The sequence below is a fragment of the Nannobrachium achirus genome (assembly GCF_963921795.1).
Source record: "Nannobrachium achirus genome assembly, chromosome: 3".
NCBI classification, from domain to species: Eukaryota; Metazoa; Chordata; class Actinopteri; order Myctophiformes; family Myctophidae; genus Nannobrachium; species Nannobrachium achirus.
The window spans coordinates 48,684,938-48,711,380 of NC_137812.1; the positions used below are offsets into that span (position 1 = coordinate 48,684,938).

General features: G+C 42.4%; 1 protein-coding gene across 1 annotated transcript in view; it reads left to right on the forward strand.

The window, feature by feature from the left end:
• Window positions 1-26,443, forward strand: part of LOC308281630 (E3 ubiquitin-protein ligase SMURF2-like) — a 114,024-nt gene that overhangs the window by 74,017 nt on the left and 13,564 nt on the right. The window contains exons 8-11 of the mRNA XM_080721859.1: window positions 970-1,181; window positions 7,830-7,914; window positions 11,244-11,402; window positions 13,868-13,924. Of these exons, the coding sequence (XP_080577985.1) occupies window positions 970-1,181; window positions 7,830-7,914; window positions 11,244-11,402; window positions 13,868-13,924 (513 nt within the window). The remainder of the gene's footprint in view (window positions 1-969; window positions 1,182-7,829; window positions 7,915-11,243; window positions 11,403-13,867; window positions 13,925-26,443) is intronic.

Here is a 26,443-nt window from a genome sequence, read left to right on the forward strand (position 1 = left end):
ATTTACAGTGCTGGCAAGAATTGTACTGGTTCTTTTCGTGTGTGTGTGTGTGTGTGTGTGTGTGTGTGGTATACCCTGTACATACTAGGATTTAATCTGCACACTCTTATTATTATTTCAATCCCGGAAAGAGGAATTTCAGGAACACCCATTCACAGCATTTCCTGTTTCCCGGGAAATAGATAAGGAAGGAAATAGTGAATAGTGTGCGTGCATATATATATATATACAGTATAGACACAGACACACACACACACACACACACACACACACACACACACACACACACACATACATGTGTGTGTCTGTGTGTATACATCAAGGGTCTTCAACAGGGGGTCCACGGCCCCTAGGGGGTCCGCAAGGATACTGCAGGGTGTCCATGTCAGAAATCAGAGGCGGAGGTTGTGGTTTGCCGGCCAAGGAGTGTGTGTGCAAAGTTTGGCATGGACAGGGGCAACGGTGGCGGAGATAGGAGTAGGAGCAAAAGTGTGACGTGACGGACAGCAGGACGGACAGCCAGTGGAGCTTTTCATAGTAACTTGCAAACCTGACAGTCGCAATAATTGCTGACTAGGCACACCAAACTAAATGACTGAATTACTGTTCAGTAACTAACACAGAGCAAGACATATCTTACTATAAATGCGACAAATCTCTGTGAGCGTGCGTAGATGTAATCTGCGTATCTCGAGAACCGTTCGTCCCCCGGCTTCAGATTCGGCACGCGCGCTCCCCATATATGGGCATAAATGGACACATGCAAACAGATGGTCAAAACAGATCGTATGACAACAGGTATAATGGGGTTCTCATTAAAGGGCGGGGCATTCATTCCCTATTTACATTGTTCCCGAGTTGTCCAGGGTGCCGACTAGACGCCGACTAGAAGCTTCTAGTACTGACTAATGAGTGGAGGTTGGACACTAATGTAATGGGATGTCCTGCTGCTGTTTGCTGCTCCTGCAGGCCAGCATCAGAGTACTCCAGTCCCTCAGGCCGTCCACTGAGCTGCGTGGTGGACGAGAACACACCTGTGGTGACGCCGGTCAACGGGGCCGTGGCCGTCGGGCCCCCGGGGGAGCCGCGGCTCCAGGAGAGGCGGGTCCGCTCGCAGCGCCACCGCAACTACATGAGCCGCACGCATCTACACACGCCACCCGACCTTCCTGAGGGATACGGTGAGTGGGGGAAACGCGCGCGCGTGCGCGCACACACACACACACACACACTGTCTTTATTAGCATATCGTTGTTGTCGAGTGGAAACCTTGTATGTTGGATCGGCGGGCACTGCACTCCCTCAAGTCCTTGCCACTGTGTGCACAGTTTGAAATTGGTCGGTCTCATGTATGCACATGACATGGCATAGTGGTCGGATCTGTGGCTCTGGACAACTGGATCTCTGTACCTTTCAGTCCTTGTCCCCTTTATGCCCATATATGGAGATCGCTGATGTCATCAGTATATACCCATATATGGGCATGCCCTTTTTGTGCCCATTTAGGGAGCTGGCAGATTTGCTTGCGGCTGATGCCATGACTATGACAGAACACTCCATATTTGGGCATTTTGGGAATGCCTTATATGGTTATGGCTGAGTCAGAGGGACGCCAGAGGTCTGCCTGCCCTCCCATTAGTCAATTGTATAGGCTAAAACCAAAACGCATCTCCCCTGTCTCTCTGTCTATGTCTTGTTTTTCCTTTCCTTGGTCTATTTTGGATGTTCTTTCTTCCTCTGTACACTCTGTTTCTTGTGCTCATCTCACTGATCGCATTTCAGTACATAGACATACAGTAGATGCACATTGTTGAATTGCACGATTAAGGAACTTAATCGGAACTTAACACAGATCGTCGCGGTTGTATTTTGTCTTCTCCATGTGAAAGACAAGACGAGGCAACATGTATTTATGGTGTCCCGTAAAAAATATATACTGTAACATTTTGGGGCTTTTTGTGCCTTTATTGAATGATAATATAGTAGTATAGAAGTCTGACAGGAATTGGGGAGAGAGATGGGGGGGGGGGGGGGACTCGAACCTGCGACACGCTGTCAGGCTGGATTAACAGCCTATGTGCCCAGACGACTACGGGCCTCCCATAAATATCTTGACATCATTAATTCATATCAGCCAGCTCTAGTCCTAGCTGACTCACATGCAATACTGGTAGTTTCTTGTTTAAATCTAGTTTGTCTTACTTTGAATGCTCTTTTTTATGCAGAAAATAATCATAGAAATAAATCCCCATCCCATCGTTTTCTCTTTTTTTAATGTTTTGGCTTAACACTCATTTGTCGAGGTGTGTGTGTGTGTGTGTCTGTCTCATCAAAAATATATCAATCACAGCGTGCCGCATACCATGTCCATGATGTCACAAAACAGAAGAACTTCCTAGTAAAGTTTAAAATAATTGAAAATAATATTTAAACCAATATGTAATATACCCGTATTTTCCGGACTATAAGGCGCACCGGACTATAAGGCGCACTGTCAATGAATGGTCTATTTTCAAACTGTTTCCATATATAAGGCGCACCGGACTATAAGGCGCACATAATAGACGCTACCGTTGCGTTATGCATCCAACAGATGGAGCTGTGCTAAAGGGCATGTCAATGTCAATGAATGATCCATATATAAGGCGCACTGGACTATAAGGCGCACTGTAGTTTTTTGAGAAAATTAAAGGCTTTTAACTCATTTAGTGCCACCCAGTTCACCACTAGAGGGCGCCCAGTGGCCATAGAAAATCCCATAGAGATATGCTGGTATATGCAGAAGCCCTGCAGCCATGACTTGCCTGAACACTTTCCTTTGTGCATGTACAGGAAGAGGATGAAGTTAGCTTGAAGTTAGCTATTGGCTACCAAGCATTTTAGAAGCCTTATTTTCGTCAACTTAGCCATGATTAAACCTTGCACACCTCATGCATGGGAAACAAGAATTGACACAGTCAATATATAAGCTGGTCAGATGAAAAAAAAAATGTTTTTTGAAAAAAAAAAAAAAAAATGTTTTTTGAAAAAAAAAAAGTTTTGGAAAAAAATGTTTTTTGGAAAAAAAAAGTTTTGAAAAAACTCGGGCGTGCTCAAACAACAGTAATAACTGCGTATTACCTTACTGTACTTTACTGTACTGTATACTGTACCTCACTGTACTGTACTGTACATATTCTGTGTTCTATATCTATGAAGTCTGTGTTCTAGATCTATGAATTTTGTCACTCCCCCCCCCCCCGTGTGTGTGTGTGTGTGTGTGTGTGTGTGTGTGTGTGTGTGTGTGTGTGTGTGTGTGTGTGTGTGTGTGTGTGTGTGTGTGTGTGTGTGTGTGTGTGTGTGTGTGTGTGTGTGTGTGTGTGTGTGTGTGACTTTTACTTATAACTGAGTACATCTACAGTGCAGTATTGATACTTTTAAGATACTTTTAAAAAAACAAGTGTAAAACATTTGAGTACTTTTTCCAACAGCTACTTTCCCCCATAGCCTGGAGGACTCCTGCTAAGTTTACAGTTGCCATATAGCCTATTACTCTATAAATCTATCTGTGATGTCTGATTTTACTAAAACTAGCATGCTTATTAGGCAGTAGTGGGAAAAGTACTCGCATTCTTTACTTAAGTATCATACAAGTGGAAGACTTGTATTCAAAATTTACTTGAGTACAAGTATAAAAAGTATTTGTATTGAAATGTACCAAAAGCAGAAAGTACGCATTATGCAGAACTTAATGTAACCAAGGTGTTCAAATAAGTGTATTGATTGTAGGCATTTTCCAAAATCTTGTGGTATTTCACTGCTACATATCGTTCTAAATATATGCTTTCTTGTCATTTAGTACAATGAATGTGTTACCGTGTCTCTAGAAATGTGCTCATTATTTGTGAAGATACTAACTGTAATTCTCAAAGACTCGCATTGGTTCATTCAGCACATCGTTTTTGCTCTGTTTCATTTGATATTAAAATGCAACTCGAATTAATCTACTGTGTGGACACTGATCAGATGACAGGAAGAAGCAGCTCATCAATGAATGTACTTTGTGTTGCTTTTGTAAATTGTGTAGGGTACGATATTTTCATGACTTCACACCAAAGCCCATATCATGGTCATAGAGTTAAATCATTGACAACTTGCATACTCGTTCAGTTCATATGTTAATGCAGATGGTATGCAGATGGTGTGACACATCACCTACTACAGCCTACAACGATGCCCAGGGCAACACTGCATATTGTCTATAAATGGCTCACAGTTTAAATAACGTACGGTTTATTTGGACAATCATCTGTAACAGATGAAGTATAATTAAATACGACGTGATTAACGTTTGTTTGACATCCTCATCACAATTACATTGGATGCATCGCGTTGATTAAAGTGAATGGCTGCTATAGTTTTGCTAGTTTTCATCACCTAATCACCTTCCTTTCATAACCTAATCTCTACGTTTAGAATTGAAAGAAGAAAAATAATGTTAATGTTAGTATGAAGCTAATTATAAAGCTTAAATGGATGATGATGTCAACAATGACTTGTGAAAATCAAAGAATGATAGCCGATCTACAAGCAATCATACAAACATTTTGTACTTTGATGCCAATACTTTTGTACTTTTACTCAAGTATAGACCTCTCTTTTCTTCTGTTTCATTTATCACAAGCAGGCTGGCCACAGGCACCGCCTCAGTGTGAAGGAATGGTGCTCCCTGCTGGACAAAATATGTCATTACAGCAGTACAGATCTGGAGGGCCTGGCCAATGGATCATGAGCTCGGTGACCATGTGACATGGACAGCCAATCGGCAAATAGGTCCCCTAGGTCCCCTGAATGTCTCAGGACAATGTAATCTGTTTAAAGAGCTGGTCCTGCTGACCAGCTAAAAAACAGAGAAGAATGAGCTCTAAAAAATCCAATGCAATCCTGGATTGCATTGGAGTGGATTTGTGCAGTTTGTTCACAGCTTTCAAACAAAAAAATCCGATTGGAAATCCGTTCAGGCATTCTTGAGATAATCGCCATTATGAGATATTATGAGATTATGAGATAATCGCCCTGTATGTTAGATGGGGTTGTATGGGGGTGGAACATGCAAAATCGCGATTGAAATCATGTTCACTAGATTTGATGGGGTCCAAAAACATTTTTTTTTTTTTTTTTTTTTTTTTTTATATCCCGAACTAGTTCGGGATAGGCACTCTGGGATGCGATAATATATCCCGAACTAATTCGGGATAGGCACTCAATGAGTTAAGTGCGCCTTATAGTCCGGAAAATACGGTATATGTAAACTAACATTGCTCCTGTGAAGTGCTATTTAAATTTGATCAAATGAAATGTAGGCCATCACAACATTAGGACATGCACACAAGCAGCAAGCATTTATGTTGCAACTTTTCGTCACATTATGATTTGTGCTGTTTTGGTCACTTAGTATTTTACTATCAACTTACTATGCCTTGCGTTTTTCTTTTCTTGGGTCTATTTTGGATGTCATTTTCTTTCTTTCACTGTTCCTTGTGCTTATCTCAGTGATTCTTTCTGTCTCTTGCTGGATCTTTCCCCTTCCCCACAACCCCACGTCATGACAAGTGCAGTCAACACTGCCTACAGTATGTGCTCTCCTGGCCTCTCCTCTCGGTATCCCCACAGTGAGGTGATGCTGGAAAGCGGGGAATGAAGGGAGTGGATTATTAATATGTTCTTGCAGAGCACAGGCACGGCACCTTGGGTTCTTGACTCCTTTCAATCTCACAGCATTCCTTCCTTCAGTGCTGGTTTTCACCAGCTTTATTTAGCACCGGTGAACACACAGGGAGATGCACACATATTTAGAGCACTGGTTCCCAAACAGTGGGTCAGGACCCATTTGTGGGTCACGGACCAATTTTTAGGGGTCGACGACTTGAGTAAAATTCCATTAATACGAAATAATAATTAAGAAAATAACCGATTTACAAGCTTGTGGCGTGAAGCGACGCGCTGTGCGTCTCGACAAACTGCAAGGTTTCATTTTTCCTTTTTGTACAGAAAGCAAGCGAGCCCGCTTACCGTGCTTGATTTTCACAGTCCACCACGGTGCAGCCTACAATGCTCACAGACTCGGTAAAAGAAGGCATTATTTTAAGGTCAGTGCTGGACACCAGAGACTTAGAATGCCACTGCTGGACAGGCTCCCTGCTTTCTGAAAATGCCCCCAGTGTGTCTGTCCACCACGGCTGGCAGAGCGCGGGCCAAGTGAGTCACCCAGTAACTGCTATAGCGGGCATTTTCCCCTCAGCTGAACCCTCTGAACCACGGGGTTGGGTGTGGCGAGGGACGCCTTGGACAGACGAGAGAGAGAGAGAGAGAGAGAGAGAGAGAGAGAGAGAGAGAGAGAGAGAGAGAGAGAGAGAGAGAGAGAGAGAGAGAGAGAGAGAGAGAGAGAGAGAGAGAGAGAGAGAGAGAGAGAGAGAGAGAGAGAGAGAGAGAGAGAGAGAGAGAGGGGGGAGGAGGGTACAAAATGTGTTGGGTAGAGCCAGGAGGAAGTTGGGGTGTTCAGATTTATTAGCATATTTTTGTTGTCGGGTGGAAACCGTTTGTTTTGTATTTATCATTTAAAAAATGATTTAGAATAGTGAAAATAGCCGGCCTTGTGTGCTTGTAGATCTGCTATTTTGACTAGTTTTGGGCGACAGGCTTGTGTGATGAAACAGGGCTTTACACACACACGCACGCACGCACGCATGCACGCACGCACGCACGCACGCACACCTCTTCAACAATCACACTCTCACCCCAGTGACAGTAAAGCTGGTTGCAGACTGCTGCGTTTTTTCGTTGCGAAATGCGTTTTTCATGGAAAAGAGAGAGGGAGGGATAGAGAGACACCAAGGGACCCAGTGGTCCGAAAATAAATACAAAACGGGTGGCAGTGTGCAAACGTGAGGATGATTTCTTTATTTACGTGCTCCGAAATTTGTTCCTATATCAGTGTGCAACGACCTTAACTCATTTGTTTTGAGATCCAACAAATGATTAAGAATCTGGTGAATTCCCATGTTTTGTTTTTCCTCAACGTGTCATTGTGTCTCTTCCTGTTTCCATCTATTTAAAGTGTGCTGTCTTTGTGTTATTATTATTATTTTTTATAGAGGATCCAAGGTATTCCCTGGCTTTGGTTTTTTGTAAATACAGCTCCTGGAAGCCATTCAGTAACGTTACACAAGGAAATACAGTCAGGGACCTCAGTGATATTCTCCTCACATCCAGGTGTCCCACTCACCTCAGGCTAAATCTACTCGGGGCATAACAAATAAGGATGATTAGAACACACCACAGATATACCTGCCCTAACAAGAACCTATTTTTCTATTATATATATATATTTTGTCTCTCTCAGATTAGATGCCAATTCTCTATTCCCCTTGTAATTTTAGTCTCTTGTTGCTGCTGCTGACCTCTTATTGATTAATTAGGGAGGGTGTAGGCAAGCACATGCCACCTCCGATGTACTGTATGTGATGCCACCGGTCTGCTTCTTTTCATCCAACAGTGAGGAGTTTCACTGGCAGTAATGTTAATGCATGCAGAGTTTGCGCGCTACTCTTCTCAGTTCCACTACCCTAGCGATCCTGCTGCTGCCCTCCCACAAACAATGCTTGGCTAAGCCGGATGCACGGTGCACTTGATCCCCTAGACTCTGCGTCGGTGGGCAGGAACTTGACCCCTTTACCATCCGAGTGCCCCTATCTTCACAGTTTCCCTTTGACAATTTTTTATTTCAATTTTGTGTGTTCTGTGTTCTGTAACAACTCCTCTTCATCTCTCTCTTCTCTCTATCTCTCCAGAGCAAAGAACCACTCAGCAGGGCCAGGTCTACTTCCTCCATACACAGACTGGTGTCAGCACCTGGCATGACCCCCGAGTGCCCAGGTAACACCTTCCATTTTCGCACATCTGTTTACATGTAGACATTCTTTGTTCTTAAGGTCAAGTCATTATTTAAAAAGGACTACCAATAGTTGATACATTATTTTAACTATTTCTAATGTAGACCGTGACATTTATTCCGGATACCCAACTTGACAGGGTTGCATTTGGCATAATTTATTGCTTGATTACTTGGTATTTGGGTTCAGAACAGTATAATTTGTGGAATTTCATTTTCTGCCTGACCAAATGGACATAAGGGCGGGATATCATTTCTAAGCGTCGGGTTGAGTTTTCTAGCTTGGGTTTAAGCAGTGTCCTCACAGCGTCCCAGTACTGTAACAGCACATCTACTATTCTATCATCCAAGGTTAAACTTCTCTGGACAGTTGTTCTGCTGAACATAGCACAGGTTCTGTATTCAATCACATCGTCTGAAAAACTCTCCGTAGCTCCAATCGTTAATCCACGGGAGACGACAGGCAGTGCTATTGCATTACACGTCTTTGGCGTCTTCTTGGCGTAGCCGCTCTCTTCCTGCCCTGAAACAGCCTCCACATGAGCTCCAACGCCCCACAGAACCCCCTTTGGGTTTGGTCCTTTCTTGGAGCGTCAGTGGTGATATGACCCAGCATGCCGAGTCGCTGTCGGGAAGACGTGTTGTTTCCAAGTGTTGTGTCCTCGCATCACACACAAGACACATATGCAAGACACTCGCAAAGGTTCCAGATCCTCGCTCCAGGTCCATAGGGAGGCAGCAGAAGCTCAGAACAAGTAGTTTGTCAGATGGGCTGCGGTCATGCTAAGCAACATTAAGCATCACGATTCCAATGATTGCTTTTGTATTTTACATTACACTCATTCCAGGCCAACACGCTCATCTAGAGCACTGTGCAATTACAATAAGACAAATGTACGATAAGCAATTAAGTATTGTTGGCAAGACATTTTTGTCTAACCATGTTACAGAATTACAAAGCACTAAAGACAATTGAAATTAATTGGTATAGTGCTGTGCAATGAAAACCTGTACGAAAGCTGTATGAGCTTAGGATACTCTGTTGGAGCAAGAAATTGCTTCAGCATTGTTGTTACTTTAATCACATAATGGTCCTCCCATTGCCAGGAAACATTTGAATAGTTTCAAGACCTCGCGACTCACTTTGTTGCCAGGGGAGTGCTCATCCATCTAAATCACCCAAAAACTGCCTTGTGTATCACCATGCTAAGGTAGTTCTGACTGTGGTGAGTAATTGTCAGTTATCAAGGCCCATTGTTCTCTCGAACCTCTTGTCAGCAGACCTGTCTCTTTAATCCATCTAGAACGGGTACACATTATTGTGTATCATTATTTTATGCTTTAACTATTGAAAAACAGCAGATATACAAGCTCACAGCGCGGCACCGAGTGCAGCGCTGTGAGCTTGTAGTTCTGCTATTTTTGAAAAATTGTGAAAATTAGAATTTTGACCCGATTCTATGTGTCTTTTGAATCCTTCTAAGATCTTTTGAAAAACCTATGTTTCTATGTCAGCAATCTGGCCAGCCATCGTCAAAGAAAAGGACCTTTTCACTTAAATGGAGCTCAGTTAGTCTGTTCTTGAGAGACTACTATGTCAGTGGTTCTCAAACCTTTTCATGTGTAGGACCCCCAAACTGATATTTATTTGGCCACGGACCCCCCATCTCAAAATATTTAGTTCCAGGGACCCCCCAGAAGCAAAATTTGAGTTACAAACGTTGGCTTTGAAAATACATATATTCAAAGATTTGCACACATTTTCATGATTTAAAAAGAAATAGAAGATCTACAAGCTCGCAGCGCGGCACTCGGTGCCGTGCTGTGAGCTTGTATATCTGCTATTTTTCACTGGTTAAAGCATTCAATAATAATTCTATGCCTAAATGGGTTAAACTAAATATGAGGTGATAATAGTTTGTGGCACTAAGACAACGGTCTATGTTAGACTTAATATTTAATTCTGATGGCAGTTCTCAGTGCTTGTAATAATGAAACTGTAATGGTAGTGCAGCAGCAGCAGCACTTGAATGAGTAATGACCACATTATGTTGCATTTCATCAATAAATCGGGGGAATTAGAGAGGATTTATGACGTTCCATTTCAAAACCTCAAGGGTCCTCAAAGTCTAATGAATTTGATGAAACTGGAGTAGCAATGCATCCATATTTATGAAGCCTTGTTGCTATTTTAGTATCACTTTGTCAGTGATGGTTGTTGGCAGTAAAGACTGTGGAGTAATAACTGCAGTATTTAAGTAGGTACAGCGCCGTAACCAGGGTTTAGAAAATACAGAGGTCATTGATGGGGGGAAGGGGGGAGGGGGTTTCCTTGTGCACGCGCAAGTGTGAAAATTTGGGTTTTGTACGGTTTTATCCTGTTGTTTTAACAGGTTTCTACGGTTTATTTTTTACCTAAATGTAACACAAACAAACAAAAAGTGCAAAATCATTTTGCAACAATTAAGTATATTTACTTGAGTACTTTTGAGTCGAGAGAGACCCTGTGCCAGTATGCTTCAGCTGATCTGCAACCAACAACTAACTATGCGGTCAATGATGTGCTCATCCCTTATTGCCCCAAAGTCACAGTGTTTTGATGATAATTCATAAAGATCTCTGATAAACAATTCAATTTTTCTCACCGGGCCGCTGTTCTCTCTGGTGGAAACAGGCGCGCTCGTGGATCATATTCCGTTTGAGGTAAAAGTACTCGTCGTTTCCACGCTGTTTCCAGTTTCCTTATGCATTTTGGTGGTCGAATGCAAAACTATCCGGGGGGTTAAACTTGTCCATCTTTCTGAAGCGATGCGTCCGTCAAGCTTCTGACTAAAATCTGACACCATGTAATTTTCAATGTCCACACGAAAGGTATAATCCAAACGTAGGCTTTACTGTGTAACTCCGTGCAGGGTAACAACAACAGCCAGCATAGGGCTACAACATACGACTGACGTGATCATTATAGCAACAGACCTGCTTTACGGCAGTGTTGTGATGTTCTTAAAGGCACAGCACATACACCATAGCATATACACCTCCCACGTAATTTTGCCGTTGTAATGGCTTTTCCGCACAAAAATATATATTTTTTCCGTCGGGAGAAATTGGTGTCCTCAATGGTAGTTATGGCCCTGAGTAGGTATACTTGAAAATATGATGTCCCTCAAGAATCATTAGTGACTGTTTTAAACATGCATCCGGCCTGTGTTGGAAAAACATGTTGTTCTTTGGGGTCTTTTCCTGGGACCTGAGCTCTGACCCTACAAAATAATGCATGAAAGAAGTCTGAATGATTCCTTTCCCCGTGCAGGGACCTGAGTAATGTGAACTGTGAGGAGCTGGGTCCTCTGCCACCAGGCTGGGAGATCAGGAACACTGCCACGGGACGGGTCTACTTTGTGGACCACAACAACCGAACCACGCAGTTCACTGACCCACGACTCTCCGCCAACCTCCACCTAGTTCTCAAGTAAGTACATAGTCCAGTAGCAGTTTCCTCAGTGCAGGTTTGAGGAGGTGTTGATTTCGTTGACTAAAACTATGACGAAAGTTTTCTTTTCATGCAGCCAAGTGTAAAATCTGGCATTAAGACTCCATCAACTCCCGCCAAAATACATTATCAACTTTGTCTACTAAAATCTTCGATATTTAGTTGACTAAAACTAGACTAAGGCCGGATTTACACTGGCAGACAAATCCAGCCTGAATCAGATCTGTGCCACAGATTCCAATTTGGATGTGACACAGATCTGATTCAGGCTGGATTTGGCTGCCAGTGTAAATGGGTCTTTAAACTTAAACATTTCAGATGAAATAAAACAAATATTACTAAAAGTGCATTGTATTTTATTCAAAAGACTGACTAAAACTAAATCCAAATTTCCGGTCAACATTAACACTGGTTTGAAGCTGTAACAGTTACAGCTCCTGTCCTGTCCACTCTAGCCTTCTCCAAGGCATCCCAAAATGCATCTCTCTCTCCTGTTACACCGTCCCGTCCCTCAAGTAAATAGATCAGGGGTTTTCGAAGTGGGTGACGGGGCACCCTGGGTGCTGCGACGGCAGTCCAGGGGTGCCGCGAGATCACTTGATAATATTTGGAATTTATTTGGACACTTGAACAAATATTTAGTATAATTTTAAACTTGAAGTACAAAGTTATTTTCAGTCATTCTAACCAAAATGGCTATTATCTCAACGTTTTCCTCGCAACATAATCACTAAAATATCGTCACTGTCGGGCAGAAACCTCATATCTCCAAGTTTCAAATGTGTATGTCTTTGGATAAAGCAAAGCCCTGCTTCATCATACAAGACCGTCGCACAAAACTAGTGAAAACAGCCGATCTACAAGCACAGCGTTGTGTGCTTGTAGATCTGCTGTTTTCTCTAGTTTAGTACATTTTATAGATGATAAATACAAAACGAAAGGTTTTGGACATAAAAGGTTTCCACCCGACAACGACAATATGCTATAAATATAAGGTGCTGGGAGTGACAATTATAATGTAGGGGTGCCTCGGATTAAAACAATATTTATGGGGTGCCCTGAGACAAAAATGTTTGGGAACCCCTGAAATAGATGACTGCAGGCCCCCGCCACTACCACTCACACAAGCTTGTCTATTGACAGCCACATGAATCTCTTCACGTTTCACCAGCTTCTTTAGGCCGTATATCAAAACAAGCCTCAAACCACAAACTAATTAGGCCTGCTATAATATACAGTTCCGGATATAAGGCTGAACTACATTCATTGTTGAACCAAGAGTTTGCCAGACTCATGGCTGAGAATAAGCATACAGTGCAGCTAGCTCGCAGAAATAGCAAATTTCCCAAGCGGGCAAGAGAAGCTTAATTAGGACATTCAGTTGTGGTATCAAATAACGTAACACTAGAGACATTTTGAGAATTTATTAGAATTCCCTAAAAAGGTCTTTGACTGCAAGTTGCCTTTATCTACTGTATTGTACAATGTTACACAGTGAGGTGATGCTAGAAAGCAGGGAATGAAGGGAGTGGATTATTAATATTGTCTTAATGAGTACAGACACAGCACTTTAGGTTCTTGACTGCTTTCAATCCCACAGCGTTCCTTCAATGTCTGTGCTTATTCTCCCCAGCTTTATTCAGCATCGGTGACCACACAGGGAGATGCACTCATATTTAGAAAATATTAAAAGACAAAAATTAACTGCAAGAATGGCTGATATCTTGTAGATTCATATAGTATCCATTTAGTGACATCAGTCACAGCACCAGTAGAACAAATGTAAAGAAAAAAAGGTGGTTTACAGTCTCTGCTGTATCATTTATTAAAGGCATGAATGACAGACAAACGTTGAGGCAGCGAAGGCTTTCAGAGCCCATATACTTGATTCAGTACGTGGTTGTAAAGATTGTGCTCTATACTGTGGCTATAAAAAGTGAATGCATCAGGTGGTTAAATGTGCATAGATGGTTTTGGACCATCTTTTTTCCACTATATAATGTTCATTACACTCGTGAATATGCCTGCCGTATCAGGGCCACATGTGGCCCTGCTTGGCCCTGTTGATCTCACCTATTCTGTTTTTCTCTTCCTTTTTTGTCCCTTGGTTCTCTCTGTCTTTCTATTTGTCCTCTATTTCATGTGTGTGTTTTTTTGTGTCCCTCCTAACTTTTCCATTGCTCTCCGCTCTCTGGTTTTGTTCTTTCGTCTTTCTACTCTCCACTACTTGTGTTCCTCATTTCTTTTGTCCTGCTTGTACATCGTTTGTCTCTCTGTCCCACCTCTTTCATCTCTCTCTCTCTCTCTCTCTCACTCTCTCCATCCTTCCTTCCTGTATCTGTCTTTCTTTGCTCTGTCTTCCTGTCATTTGGTTCTCTCTACTCCATTTCTCTCCCTTTTCTCCTCTTTTTCATTGTGTTCTCTTCGTCTCTCTTTCTCTCTAGTAGCCCTAGTCCAAATGGTTCCCGCTTGGCCATGGACAGCCAGAACACTAACCTCAGGTAACCTTCACACACACACACACACACACACACACACACACACACACACACACACACATGCACACGCTCTCTTTCTCTTTCACACAAGTGTGCACACTTGCACGCACACACGCAACAGCACATCGGATTCGGGATATTTTAGCGGTTGTCAAACTCTGACACACTCGACCCAGCTGTCCGCACAAAGCAGTTTCAGCAACCAATCACTCAAGGCTTCACACAAGCACTCTGCTATGCAATGCTGCAGCGCGGAAATGCTGACGGTGTCCTGTCCCACGGGGCAATGTCCATCTGTGGTTGTGTACTGTACGCGCATGTATGTACACTACATGCTTACCTTTCTTCAGGGGTGACTTTCATGTGGATGGTGTTGAAGCTACATCTCTCTCTCTCGTTCTCACACACGTACACTTTCATGTGGATGGTGTTGAAGCTACATCTCTCTCTCTCGTTCTCACACACGTACACACAGACTGTTGGAGTGGTGAGCTGTCCATCTCATAGTGTGTTTGTATTTGCTGTCAGCAAGTTGTCTCAGCTGAAGGTTCTCTTTATGGCCAGGTAAATTGTGAATTATACTTAGTTTTGTGTGCATATTGTGCACTGAAAATACTACACTGAATATACAAGCTCACACTGTGAGCTTGTATATCAGCAATTTCCGCTGCACGACACCTGCACGCAAATCAAGCAGCTCGGCCCGGTGAAGCCTCCTCACTTTACTTGACTGTAATACCAAACGGGTGTTAGCTTAGCATTGGTATTCGACATCACACCATTAGCCATACAAAACACGTCTGGTGTGGTTTTCAGAGACATCCCAACTGCAAGTTAGCGTGACTTAGTGGGGAGAGCACATTTTACACATTATACTGTTGACATATACTGTTGATTAATTAGTAACTGGAGGCAGCCATTAGTTGACATAAATATTATCACTACCCATTACAAGTCCAAATAGTTGTGTAATTCAAGTAAAGACACTTAAATTAAGCTGTTGTTGGCGTATTACATAAGTGTTTTGCTGGAGCTATAATGTGAGGCTGAATCGGTGTTCATTGCATTGTATCTTCGCATTAAGGCAATTTTGGAAAGAGCAAAAACGGAGGCACCAGCAGAGAGAGAGAGGGGGATTTAATTTCACGCTGAAAGAATGTGGAGATCTCCCCCTTCTTTTCTAATACAGATTCTTGGTCAGAAACTCTTGCAATAACAGCGGCTGGCACGATACGCGTGTTTGGGAAATCAACATCTGGTCATCTGGTCAAAATAGTATCCATATGTGTCAGAACAGCCTCTGCTTATGAGTTAAAGCTCTGCAATGTTATCCAGTCAATTAGCATCGTTTGGTGCTTGTCTTGACTCCTTATTAGGAGAGCGCAGAAGGACTCCAGCCTTCAAATGGTAAGAAGTATCACAATTCAAATTTCGTATTATTTCTCATTTTAGTCAGGGTTTAATATAGAAACCGATTTAACCCCTTAAAGGAGCATATCACCCATCTTTATCTTCACATAATTGGTCCACACTGATGCTCATTATAAGCTGGCATAATTTCCTTCTACTCGCTCTGCAAATCATTGGAGTACTATGGACACTTTAGGAATCTGCCTACCAATGACCTCATCGATGAAGATTCCAATCAAATTGAAACAACAGCCTTTCTCTTCCCGGAAAGCTTGTATGCTTCTTGCATTATACAACATTAAAATAAAGGTTTGAGATCTTCTTTGAAATGACCAAACCCGCCTACCAATGATATCACTGATAGGCAGGTTTCTGAACTATCCACAGCCAACCTCAGAGAGACAGAGTGAGTGACTGAGTGTCGTCTTATAATGAGAAATGGAATGCCTGAACACATTATTACACAATATTTTATGCTTTAAATATAAAAAAAATAGCAGATATACAAGCTCACAGCGCGGCACCGAGTGCCGCGCTGCAAGCTTGTAGATCTGCTATTTTTGAAAAATCTTGAAAATTTGTGCAAATCTTTGAATATTTTGACCCGATTCTAAGTGTCTTCTAAATCCTTCTATCTGTCAGTGGTTCTCAAAATGTTTCATGCCAAGGACCCCCAAAACTACATGTATTTGGCCAAAAAATATGTTGTTCCAGGGACCCCCCCCCCCATCTCAAAATATTGTATCAGGGACCCCCCAGAAGCAAATATTTGACTTGAGTTACAAATGTTCACTTTCAAAAAGATATATTCAAAGACTTTAGGTGAAGGCCTTAGGTGAATGTATGTTCTCTAATGATAATCTAAATCTGCAGAGTAACTAGAAACTAAAGCTGTCAGATAATTGTAGTGGTGTAAAAAGTACAATATGTATAAAGTATTGAAAAATGGAAATACTCAAGAAAATGAAAGCACCTTAAGTACTGTAGAAGTAGTCGTCGTCGTTGTCGTCGTCGTAGTATTCGTAGTAAATGTACTTAGTTACTTTCCACCACTGGTGCCAACTGATTGACATTCACATGAGTTTCATGCATTGTAGGAAATGACAGTCTTAGCATTTTAATTTGTGTTCCCTTTGCAATTGGCAACATCAAGAAAGTAGTGTCATTAGAAAAATGTACCATTTTATGTCACGCAGGCAACACAGGTCTCACAGGCCGACCTGGCCTCAAACTGAAGACGTTGCAATTATATGGTTGGATGGTGCTCCAGCAGTGTAGGCTACAGTAATTATGGAAGCACTCCAAAACCTAATGGTTCTTGACCAAATTGGGCAAACGATATTTACCGATGATGAATGCCTATGCATTTTGGTAAAAAAAATCTGATGGAAATCCACCTCAAATAAGTAGGGCAAGTCAGATTTTTTTTTTTTTTTTTGTAATAACAAGAGTGTACAGTATGTGGGCACTACATTACGTATCTCTATCAGTTACAGTCGCCTTGGTGTCTCCACAGGGCTTCAGAAAACCTAGCTGTGCTGTAGTTCATCTTATCCTCTCCTCTCTGCTTCTCCTTATTTCCCCCCTCCTGTCCTCTGCACACATCCCCTGGTCTCTCTCTCTACCTCCTGTCCTCTGCACACATCCCCTGGTCTCTCTCTACCTCCTGTCCTCTCCACACATCCCCTGGTCTCTCTCTCTACCTCCTGTCCTCTCCACACATCCCCTGGTCTCTCTCGCTCTGCTCCAAAGAACTGTTAAAGTTATCAGCCTTGCGGCTGGCTCCGTGTCAGGACATCTGTCTTTTATCAACCCCAGGATTTCGGACTATTTCACCCAACACGCACATAGGCCCACCACGCACGCACGCACGCACGCACGCACGCACGCGCGCGCACACACACACACACACACACACACACACACACACACACACACACACACACACACACACACACACACACACACACACAGAGTAGTACACAGAGACATACATGGCCCACAATAGTTCTGATGAATGGTTTTCTCTATGCACTGATCCTTTAGGGTTTGGAGAGCGAGAGGAGGGAAAACATGTTGTGTTGATACCAATTACCTCACTTTCAGTAACACTTTGGGGTCTTGAACGGTTGCAGAGTGTTGTGTTGGAAAGGAAATAGGCCTATGTATGTTTTCCCTATGTCTAGAGTACCATCTTGTAATGAAGGAGTAAAGATTCATACATACATACAATGCCTATTGCATATACATACATACAATGCCTAATGCATACAGTACAATACATAGGCCTACATATTCTTGTGCAGGGCTTCTCTTAATTATTGTGAGAAGAAGTTGTAAAGGAAAGTATCCATACCTGATTGTAGTAATAAACCCAAAATGCTAATTTAATCCTAAGAGTGCAAAATGTGACCTTTTTACAGGTACATTTTTACACAGGTCCGTATTGTAGTGAATGTTGTTCAGAAATGCATGTTGTGTCTTAGTTGAGCCCTCTCCCTTGTTTTCAAACTAATCGTGTCTGCAGGGAAATGCATCTAAAGGTAGGCATTGCATGTGCTACAGAGGCAGGCAGCAGATGCACGCAAAAATCAGGCATCAATAGTGTAACATGGAGTGGTTGCATCGAGGTAGGCAAGAAAGAGGAGATGGGTTGACACTCGACAACGAGTCAAACAAACGCAACAGCTTCAGGGGCCAGGGGGGACCTGACTCGCTTTCATTAAAAGCTGTCAAAGTGTCAAAACATTCATGTTTTATACAAGTTAAGCCGTCAAACTTGAGTGTGAGAAGAGATGGTTGGATCCTGTGTCTCCAGAATGGTTGGTTGACAGTGTTTTGGGTTACATGTGAAGAGTACTACCTGCCCTTTTGCCAACACGGTCTCCTGTCCCTCAGCACAGCAAAGTGCCTTTAACCCATTTAAGGCCTGAGGCCGATTCTACTAATGCCTTCTAAATCAGTAGCTCTCAAACACTTTCAAGATTTTTCGAATGTTCAAAAATAGCAGATGTGCGAGGACGCTGTGAGCTTGTATAGCTGCTATTTTTTGATAGCCAACGTATAAAATCTAAAATGACACAGATTCTTTACCGGTTTCAATGTGTTAATTTAGTACTTAGGCTTATGTCTAACTTGAAATTAATACATTTCACTTTCATATCATTTGGTGATACATTTTTACTCTCAGATATAATTTATACAGAATTTTTCTTTAAAAAAAAGTCTTAAGCTTCTTGGAATATATTCCGATTTCGAATTTTACCGCCAACAACCTTTCTTTTTTTGTTTGTTGCATTACGACTCAGGACATATAATTCATGTCTGCACAACTGTAGTAAATATTATTTAAAAATTCAGTCATTCTAGAAAATACCCACGTCTAGCTTATCTTCACTTTATAAAACTGCACATTTCAAGACAGAAATGTAGAAAGGCTTGAAATGGCTCATGTCAGGAGTTCAGGCCGGTCCAGATTAACCGGTTGTGGTACAGACCATAAAATACTGAATATTTCAAATGTTGCACAGAGCCACACCCGGCCTACACCATAAGACCTTAACCCTTTGACCCGATAGAGCAGTGGTTCTCATCCTTTTCAGGCCGTGACCCCCAAAGTAATCATATTTTAACCCCACCCATTCTATTGTGAAAATAGCAGATCTGCCTCAAATATTTGCCAATTTGGCCAATATTTGGCAGATATTAAAAAGTCCTTAAATTGTCACTTTAGAAATGTGCAGATACCCTCTATTCACTTAAACTTTATGTTGTTTTTTTTACTGTTGAGTGGGAAAATAATGTTTCACATTAATCACTCACAGCCATTTACAATATGCTTTTGCGCCTATACTGCCAGGAATATTATTAATTTTTCAGAGTCACAGTAGATCTCCCTCATATGCATGACATTTTGGTAGGCTGTAGTCTATATAGTGTACACTAGATGTCGCCAACGATTAAGGTCTCTGGCGATTGCTAGAAGGCCTCAAATTAGCAACCAGTCCATCCACTTAGCATTAGCGTTAGCATGGAACGGCGCGGGACCCGTGCACGCCATACGCGCGCCTGATGGTCTTAAAAAATTATCGACTATGTGCCTTAGATGCCCAATAGACGCACAGAGACTTCAAACCGGATCAAAATCCGACGTTTTGATCGTGAGATAGAGCGGAGTTGCTGTAATGGCTTCCAATGTAAAAAAATATGCTTGTGTACATGGGAGACGCTTGGGAGACGCTTGATTTCCGGTTTCCGGCGATGACGTCATTTCCATCGGAATATCATTGCTGAAGCTTATAGAAGCTAGAATGGTCATTTATAGCTCAAAAAATGTCAAAAAAATACCAAAAAAATCAGAAAATGTTCAGAAAGGCGACGTTTGGCAATCTGGCTGCCTCAGCCCTCCCCAAAATGGCGATTTTTGGCGATTTGGCTGTGAATCAGTTAAGCTAATCAAATAATTTGGGGTCCAGACCCACAGGTTCAGAACCACTGTGATAGAGGGACGACTGACCCCAACACCCCCACCCCTCCCCTTAGTCACACTAGGGTTCATATACTCCCCCTTACACTAACTATAACCCTTATGCACACATACACACCCACATGCTCCCCAGCTGGTCTTAATGTTGCTGAGCGTATAAGCTGCTTTAAGGCAGCCGCTCATCTCTGTTGACAGCTTTACATTTGGCTTTCCAATACTATTCATGAAATTCGTAAATGCAAATAGTTTATTAAAGAACCGTCTATTTCACTGCCTCTGTTTCATTACAGGATGAAGCAGAGACTAGTGATGGACTAGATTGCATCCTGCAACATTTAACCCATTTAGAACGGGTACACATTATAGTGTATCATTATTTTATGCTTTAACTATTGAAAAATAGAACTCGGTGCCGCGCTGCGAGCTTGTAGATCTGCTATTTTTGAAAAATCGTGAAAATTAGAATTTTGACCCGATTCTATAAGTGTCTTTTGAATCCTAAGGTTTTTTGAAAAACCCATGTTTCTATATGTCAGCAATCTGGCCAGCCATCATCAAAGAAAAGGTCCTTTTCGCTTAACTGGAGCTCAGTTAGTCTGTTCTTGAGAGACCACTATGTCAGTGGTTCTCAAACGTTTTCATGTCAAGGACCCCCAAACTGATATTTATTTGACCACGGACCCCCCATCTCAAAATATCTAGTTCCAGGGACCACCCGGAAGCAAAATTTGATTTACAAACGTTCGCTTTGAAAACACATATATTCAAAGATTTGCACACATTTTCGTGACTTTTTCCAAAAATAGCAGATCTACAAGCTCACAGCGCGGCACCGAAATATCTGCTATTTTTCACTGGTTAAAGCATTCCATAATTCTAGGCTTGTCATTGTGTTTTTGCCCGAGTGAATCCATTTTGGGTTCAAGCGTGGCTGAGCCAGTGGACCTCAGGCGAGGGAGAGCTCTTGGGTCGTCAGACAGACAGACAGACAGACAGACAGACACAACCACATGACTGTGTGGTCTGCCACACTGTCTCTCACACACACTATCAGTAGTGGGAAAAGTACTCAGATGTTTTACTTAAGTAAAAGTACCAATACTAAAATAAATAGAAGTACTTTGGAAGTCGACATTTAATTGAGTAAAATTACACAAGTATTGGCATCAAAATGTACTTAAAGTACCAAAAGTAGAAGGTACTCTTTATGTAGAATGTCCCATTTCACCAGTTGTCACATGTATAATATTTTAAAATATATAAAAATCTTTTGAAAATGGCAAATCTACAAGCTCACAATGTGTCGCATCGTGACACATCGTGAGCTTGTAGATTGTCTATTTTCCATCTCTCTCACATACACTATACACAAAACATCTTTTATGGGGTTCCTGGCACAAAATAATTCCAGAAGAGTGCACCGCGGACAAAAGCATATTAATGTATGTGGTCCTTGATATGAAGATATTTGAGAAACACAAAACAACATTAAGAAACAGTCCCCAAATAAGCAGCTACACTTTAGAAAGAAGCCCAAAAACCCCACACAAATATTTACAAGCGACTTCACAGAAAAACAAGCCCAAAGTCACTTATAATAAGCAATCCTGGCAACACTGCCTGACACATACCCTATGTCTGACCCGAGTGTGCTATTCCTACCGGATCTGGGGATAGGAGGGGGAGGAACTTGTGCAAGGACGCGCTGCGATTAGCCAGTAGCCAAGCGCTCTCGCCAAAACATTATTTACTATTCTGTCCCTATCGGGGCTAAACTCGAACGTCACTGGGTCGAGTTAAGCGGCCGACCTCTTTATTTCAACCCCTTGCTTCGATTTTCTTCCACGCTTGAGAAGTAAAACGATGAGAGACTCAGAGCTGCATAGCGGAGGGAGAGGTTCCGAAAGGAGCTATACACTCAGCTAGCTCCCTCACACACCCAGACATGTACTGTATGTCTTCAGCGTTACATCAGTGTTTGCTTAAGTGTATTTTTAACTTGTCATGCATCAGCAGTTATTTTCCCGACCAAGGTATATATCTTCATGACATTTCCATCAATATTTGCACTGATGTTCTAAGGGAAAGGGTTTATACTATGTGTGTGTGTGTGTGTGTGTGTGTGTGTGTGTGTGTGTGTGTGTGTGTGTGTGTGTGTGTATTTACAGTTTCCCCGCCACAGAAATGCAGTGTGGAGAAAGGTATATGTTAACAGTGCTCTTTACCTAAATATTGTCTGTATTTGTGGTGTTATGATATTAGTGATTAATGGCCTGTCTGTGCGAAGCAGTGAATGGGCAGGACCCAGGCCAGCCAGGTGAAAAACTTTAATCCAGATAGAAAGCTAACCTACAATATTGCTTTGTATTTTTATTGAGTTAACTGTTTGGTTTTCTCAGAAATTCAACACATTGTGTATTCCACAATTTTACAAGGCAGGTCAGAAACCGGTTCCCTCTTAAAAGTCTGGCATGTTATATTTAACACTGACACTGCCAGCTGTTTTAATTCAAACATTCAGGTGATAACCCTTAAAATTCCCTGTTTCTGTACTTTGAGAATTCCATTCATAAATTAATCTCTTCTCCAGGGATTATTTCCGGCTGGAGAAGAGTTACCGTCGTTTTGGATTACCAATCTCAATCTTAGATTCAAGTGTCTGAACGATTACATTTTAAGAGCTGCATTTCTGGTAGCACTTATACCCTCTGGTAAAACGTAATTATACGTACTTGATACAGTCTCAACCTTTTCACTCTCTATCAAATGTCTTTGTCAAAAAATAGCCGATCTACAAGCTTGCGACACGTTGTGAGCATGTAGATCTGCTATTTTTTGGCAAATGTTTCCGTACCAGGATAATGTTTTTTGATTATCGCGATAATATCGTAAATCGCGATTTCTTTTGTCACAATAATCGTGATATGAAGTTTTCATATCGTCCCATCCCTACTCACACGGTTCCTGGTACATGCTTCACTCACGCTAAAATAACTTTGAAAACACGCGACGCATTCTGTTGAATCAGAGTAGTTTGGCCGACCTCTTGGTCATCTCCCCCCCCCCCCCCCCGCTGTGCGGGTGAAGTGTAAAGAACCCCGGAGCTGCGTGGTTTCTACTTCCAGCGGTCCGTCCTCATAAAGGGGTCTTTGATTGTATAGGCCGAGCCGGCTGAGGGCCAGAGCAGGGTGGGGAAGAGAGTTCCAGTATGGCTATATAGCAGCCTCTTTGGCACCGCTCACTGCGGCCTACCTGTACCAGCACCCTTGAGGTCATTATGCTCACAGACACACGCACACTCACTCACACACGTGCACACACACACACACACACACACACCCTATCGTGACTGTGCAGGTTCAGGTGCAGGGAGCGCATTCTGGCTCACATTTGTGCTGCTTTCACTTCTTCACTCCTTTTTTTTTCATCTCTCTTTCCCTCTACCTTGGAATAACAATAATAAAATCCTCTGGCTCCTAGATTGAATGTGAAAGTTTGTCTTTCTCCCCGATCGTCATATTTCACCCCAAGCTGTCACGGCAAAAGGAACCCTTTTTGCTGGCCTGCCAGGGCAGGTTTTCGGCTGTGCTGCGCTTGTATTTTCTATATTTACGGTTAAATATGCAGCGCTCGGTTCCCGTTTGGAAACCAGAGACTGCAAAGTATGTCGACATGTATTTTTAATTACACTGTGCCCTCGGAAGGGGGGGGGGGGGAACGACGCTCAAATTATGCTTTATTATATGGTTCTCGGGCACCCCGGCCAAGAGCAACTCATTCCATTTTGTTTTAGGGCCGCCCCCTCTCCTTCCTAAAGTGGTTTTCGGGACGGCCCGACTGCAGTCTTACCCTTTTTTTGACATGCGAATGGGGCCTCAGTGCCTGCCAATAAAATAAATAGCAGCTGACTTGATTATACAGGGATAGACGGGCGAAACACTGCACCCGTTTAGTTTGGAAATCCAAATAGAACAGGCCTTTTTTAACCCCCGGCGAACCAGAGAGAGAGCCGAGTGTGGAAACGGGTGTCTCAAATGAGTGGGCGGCGATGTTCTGCTACCTTAGAAGGCCTCTCCTTCCTTTATATCCAGACTTAACCTCTGCGTGCGCCACCTTTGTTTAGCCAACGCTAGGCCATGCACGCTCCGCTCCCGGAGGCGGACAGTAGCGTCTTTTACAGAGGAGGCCATGCTGGCTCAGCGTCTGCTGCTGGGAAAACGAGGTCCGCTGTCCCGTCTGAATGGCGGGGGAGATGGATTATGTTTTCACGAGGCCCACCCAGGCGTGCCACCACCGACACCACAGCCAGGCCTGCTGCGGCCAGAGCTGGAGCACTGACCAGAGATCAGCTTCCCCTTTTCCCAACATTATTCTTTAGGGCTGTCTCTTGAGTTATGAAATGGTATGCGGTGGACAGTGCCAGGGTAGTTGAGAGAGTTCAAAGAGACAACGGGCCATAAAGGGATGGTTTGATCTGAAAAAAGAACAGTTAACAAGTTAAAAATGCCAACTACGTAAACCGTGTGTAGTATATACACTATATTAGATTAAAATGTAGTCTAAAATATATGTTTTCAGCATCTTACAGCGACTAAACTAAACTGATCTAAACAATCCAGAGCATGAGGCAAAGTCCTGCTCACCTCCAGATCATAATAATAATAATAATCTTCATTTATATAGCATCTTTCCAAAACAGTGTTTGAAAAGCTTTAAAAAAAAATCTAATAAATTACAATAAGACAAAGGCACTAAAAGATCATAGCAGTTTATGAGGTCTGAAATGTGGATAGAAACCAGACCTAGCTCAGCCTATAGTTAACCTCATCACATGCATTTCAGAGATACTCTTCTTTGACATGTCTATTCACCAGCCCTTACTGTAGCATGAGGCATGATGCCACAGCCTCTGGTAGCTCCAGCCACAGTCACCCAAAGGGAACACTCCATATCTGCCATCGTCCAGAGGCTTTAGGTGGGGCCCCCAAGATGTCCCAGAGTGCCTCTTACTGGCTTGACGAGGAAGAGCAAGAACCGTACTGATAAATGGCAGTAGAACAAATACAGTCTAAAGAAATGATGACGGGGAGAAATGAAGATGGAGGACAGGCAGAAAGAACAAACCCTCTTTCTGCCTTTGTCTGACCAGAGGTGTTTGTCTCTGTCTCCCTCCGGGCCCCAGGGGCTGATACCGCCTGCCAGCTGGTCAGACCCAGAGTGAAGTGGAGATGTGGATCAGGGGCGTCAATTGGGTATGGCAGGGGTATGCAGCTGCCATACCCTGGGTCCCAGGGGGGAAATAAATGTTACTTTTAAATATAAATCCATGATTGTCTCTTTGTCTATCTGTTCTGGTTATTATGTTGATAAATTACAGTAAAATAACTACAAATGCAAAATTGAACAACATGGTCACTTTAACAAGGTATTATAGTTATATTCTCCACACTTGTATTCTCCCCATCTTGACAAAATGGTATATTCCCAGGTTCCGCAGGTCAGCTGCACAGGTGCAATGCATTAATTAATTGTGGCACGTTTACTAACATGCCAAGTTTAGCTGCACTTGAACAACCGTTCCAGGCTGCCATATCCAGCCCAAGAAACCATAGAAACTTGGGGAAAAAACTGACAAAACAACTCGTATTTTTTCAGACATTGTGAAAATAGCCGATCTGCTATATTCACAATAGAACCGTGTTATACAAAATGCAATGCCTCTTTTCCATGAGGACTCCCATCTTTGCCATACCCTAGCTTTTGCTGAACTGACGCCACTGATGTGGATCACATTGAGCCATGGCTTTGGGCCGTGTTTGGACTGCTGTGCTCTGAGAGAACACAAGGAAGAAGAGGGGCTGGGGCGGGAAACTTAAAAAAAGAAAAAAGAAAAAGTCTTATCCAAGTTTTTGGTTAAGACAATTTGCCAAACAATGCAGAAGAAATAATTGCACTACCCCAAGAATATAATTTCTCTTTAAAGCAAACACACTGCTGTGTTTGCTTTAAAGAGAAATTGGGGCAACAGTGTTCAATTCATTTGTTCTATTAAATGGTGAACCATAGTAACATGTACAGTATGTTATCTTATTTATCCTCCACCCCGATTCTCCTCCCAACTCTTCTCTCTCTCTCTTCCCCCTCATCCCGCACTCCTCTATTCTTCCTCTCTCCCTTCCATATCGTTCGCTATCTCGCCATACTGCCCCTTACTTCATTTTGCCCACTTCCTCTATCCAACCATGTGGGGCATGTTGGGCAACTTTGATGATGGAGAAGGCCACTATATTTTCACATTCACTCCAGAGGGCCACAATGCATATACAGTCAAAAATAGCAAAAATAGCCGATCTACAAGCTCAAAAGCTTGTAGATCTGCTATTTTTGCTATTTTTGAATTGGAATCCAGAATTCTTTTTAGCATTTTTTTGTATTGGGATCCTGAAAAGTAACATTCTTACCAGTATTTAATTTCAAATGCATTTATATTCACTTAACTTTATGAACTTAAATACAAATAAATTGGACATAAAAAAGACTAATGCTAAGTAATTATGCTACTAATATAGACTGAAGTAATTAAAGCGGATCATGTTTGCAGGTTTACAATTGTAACAGCAGAAATC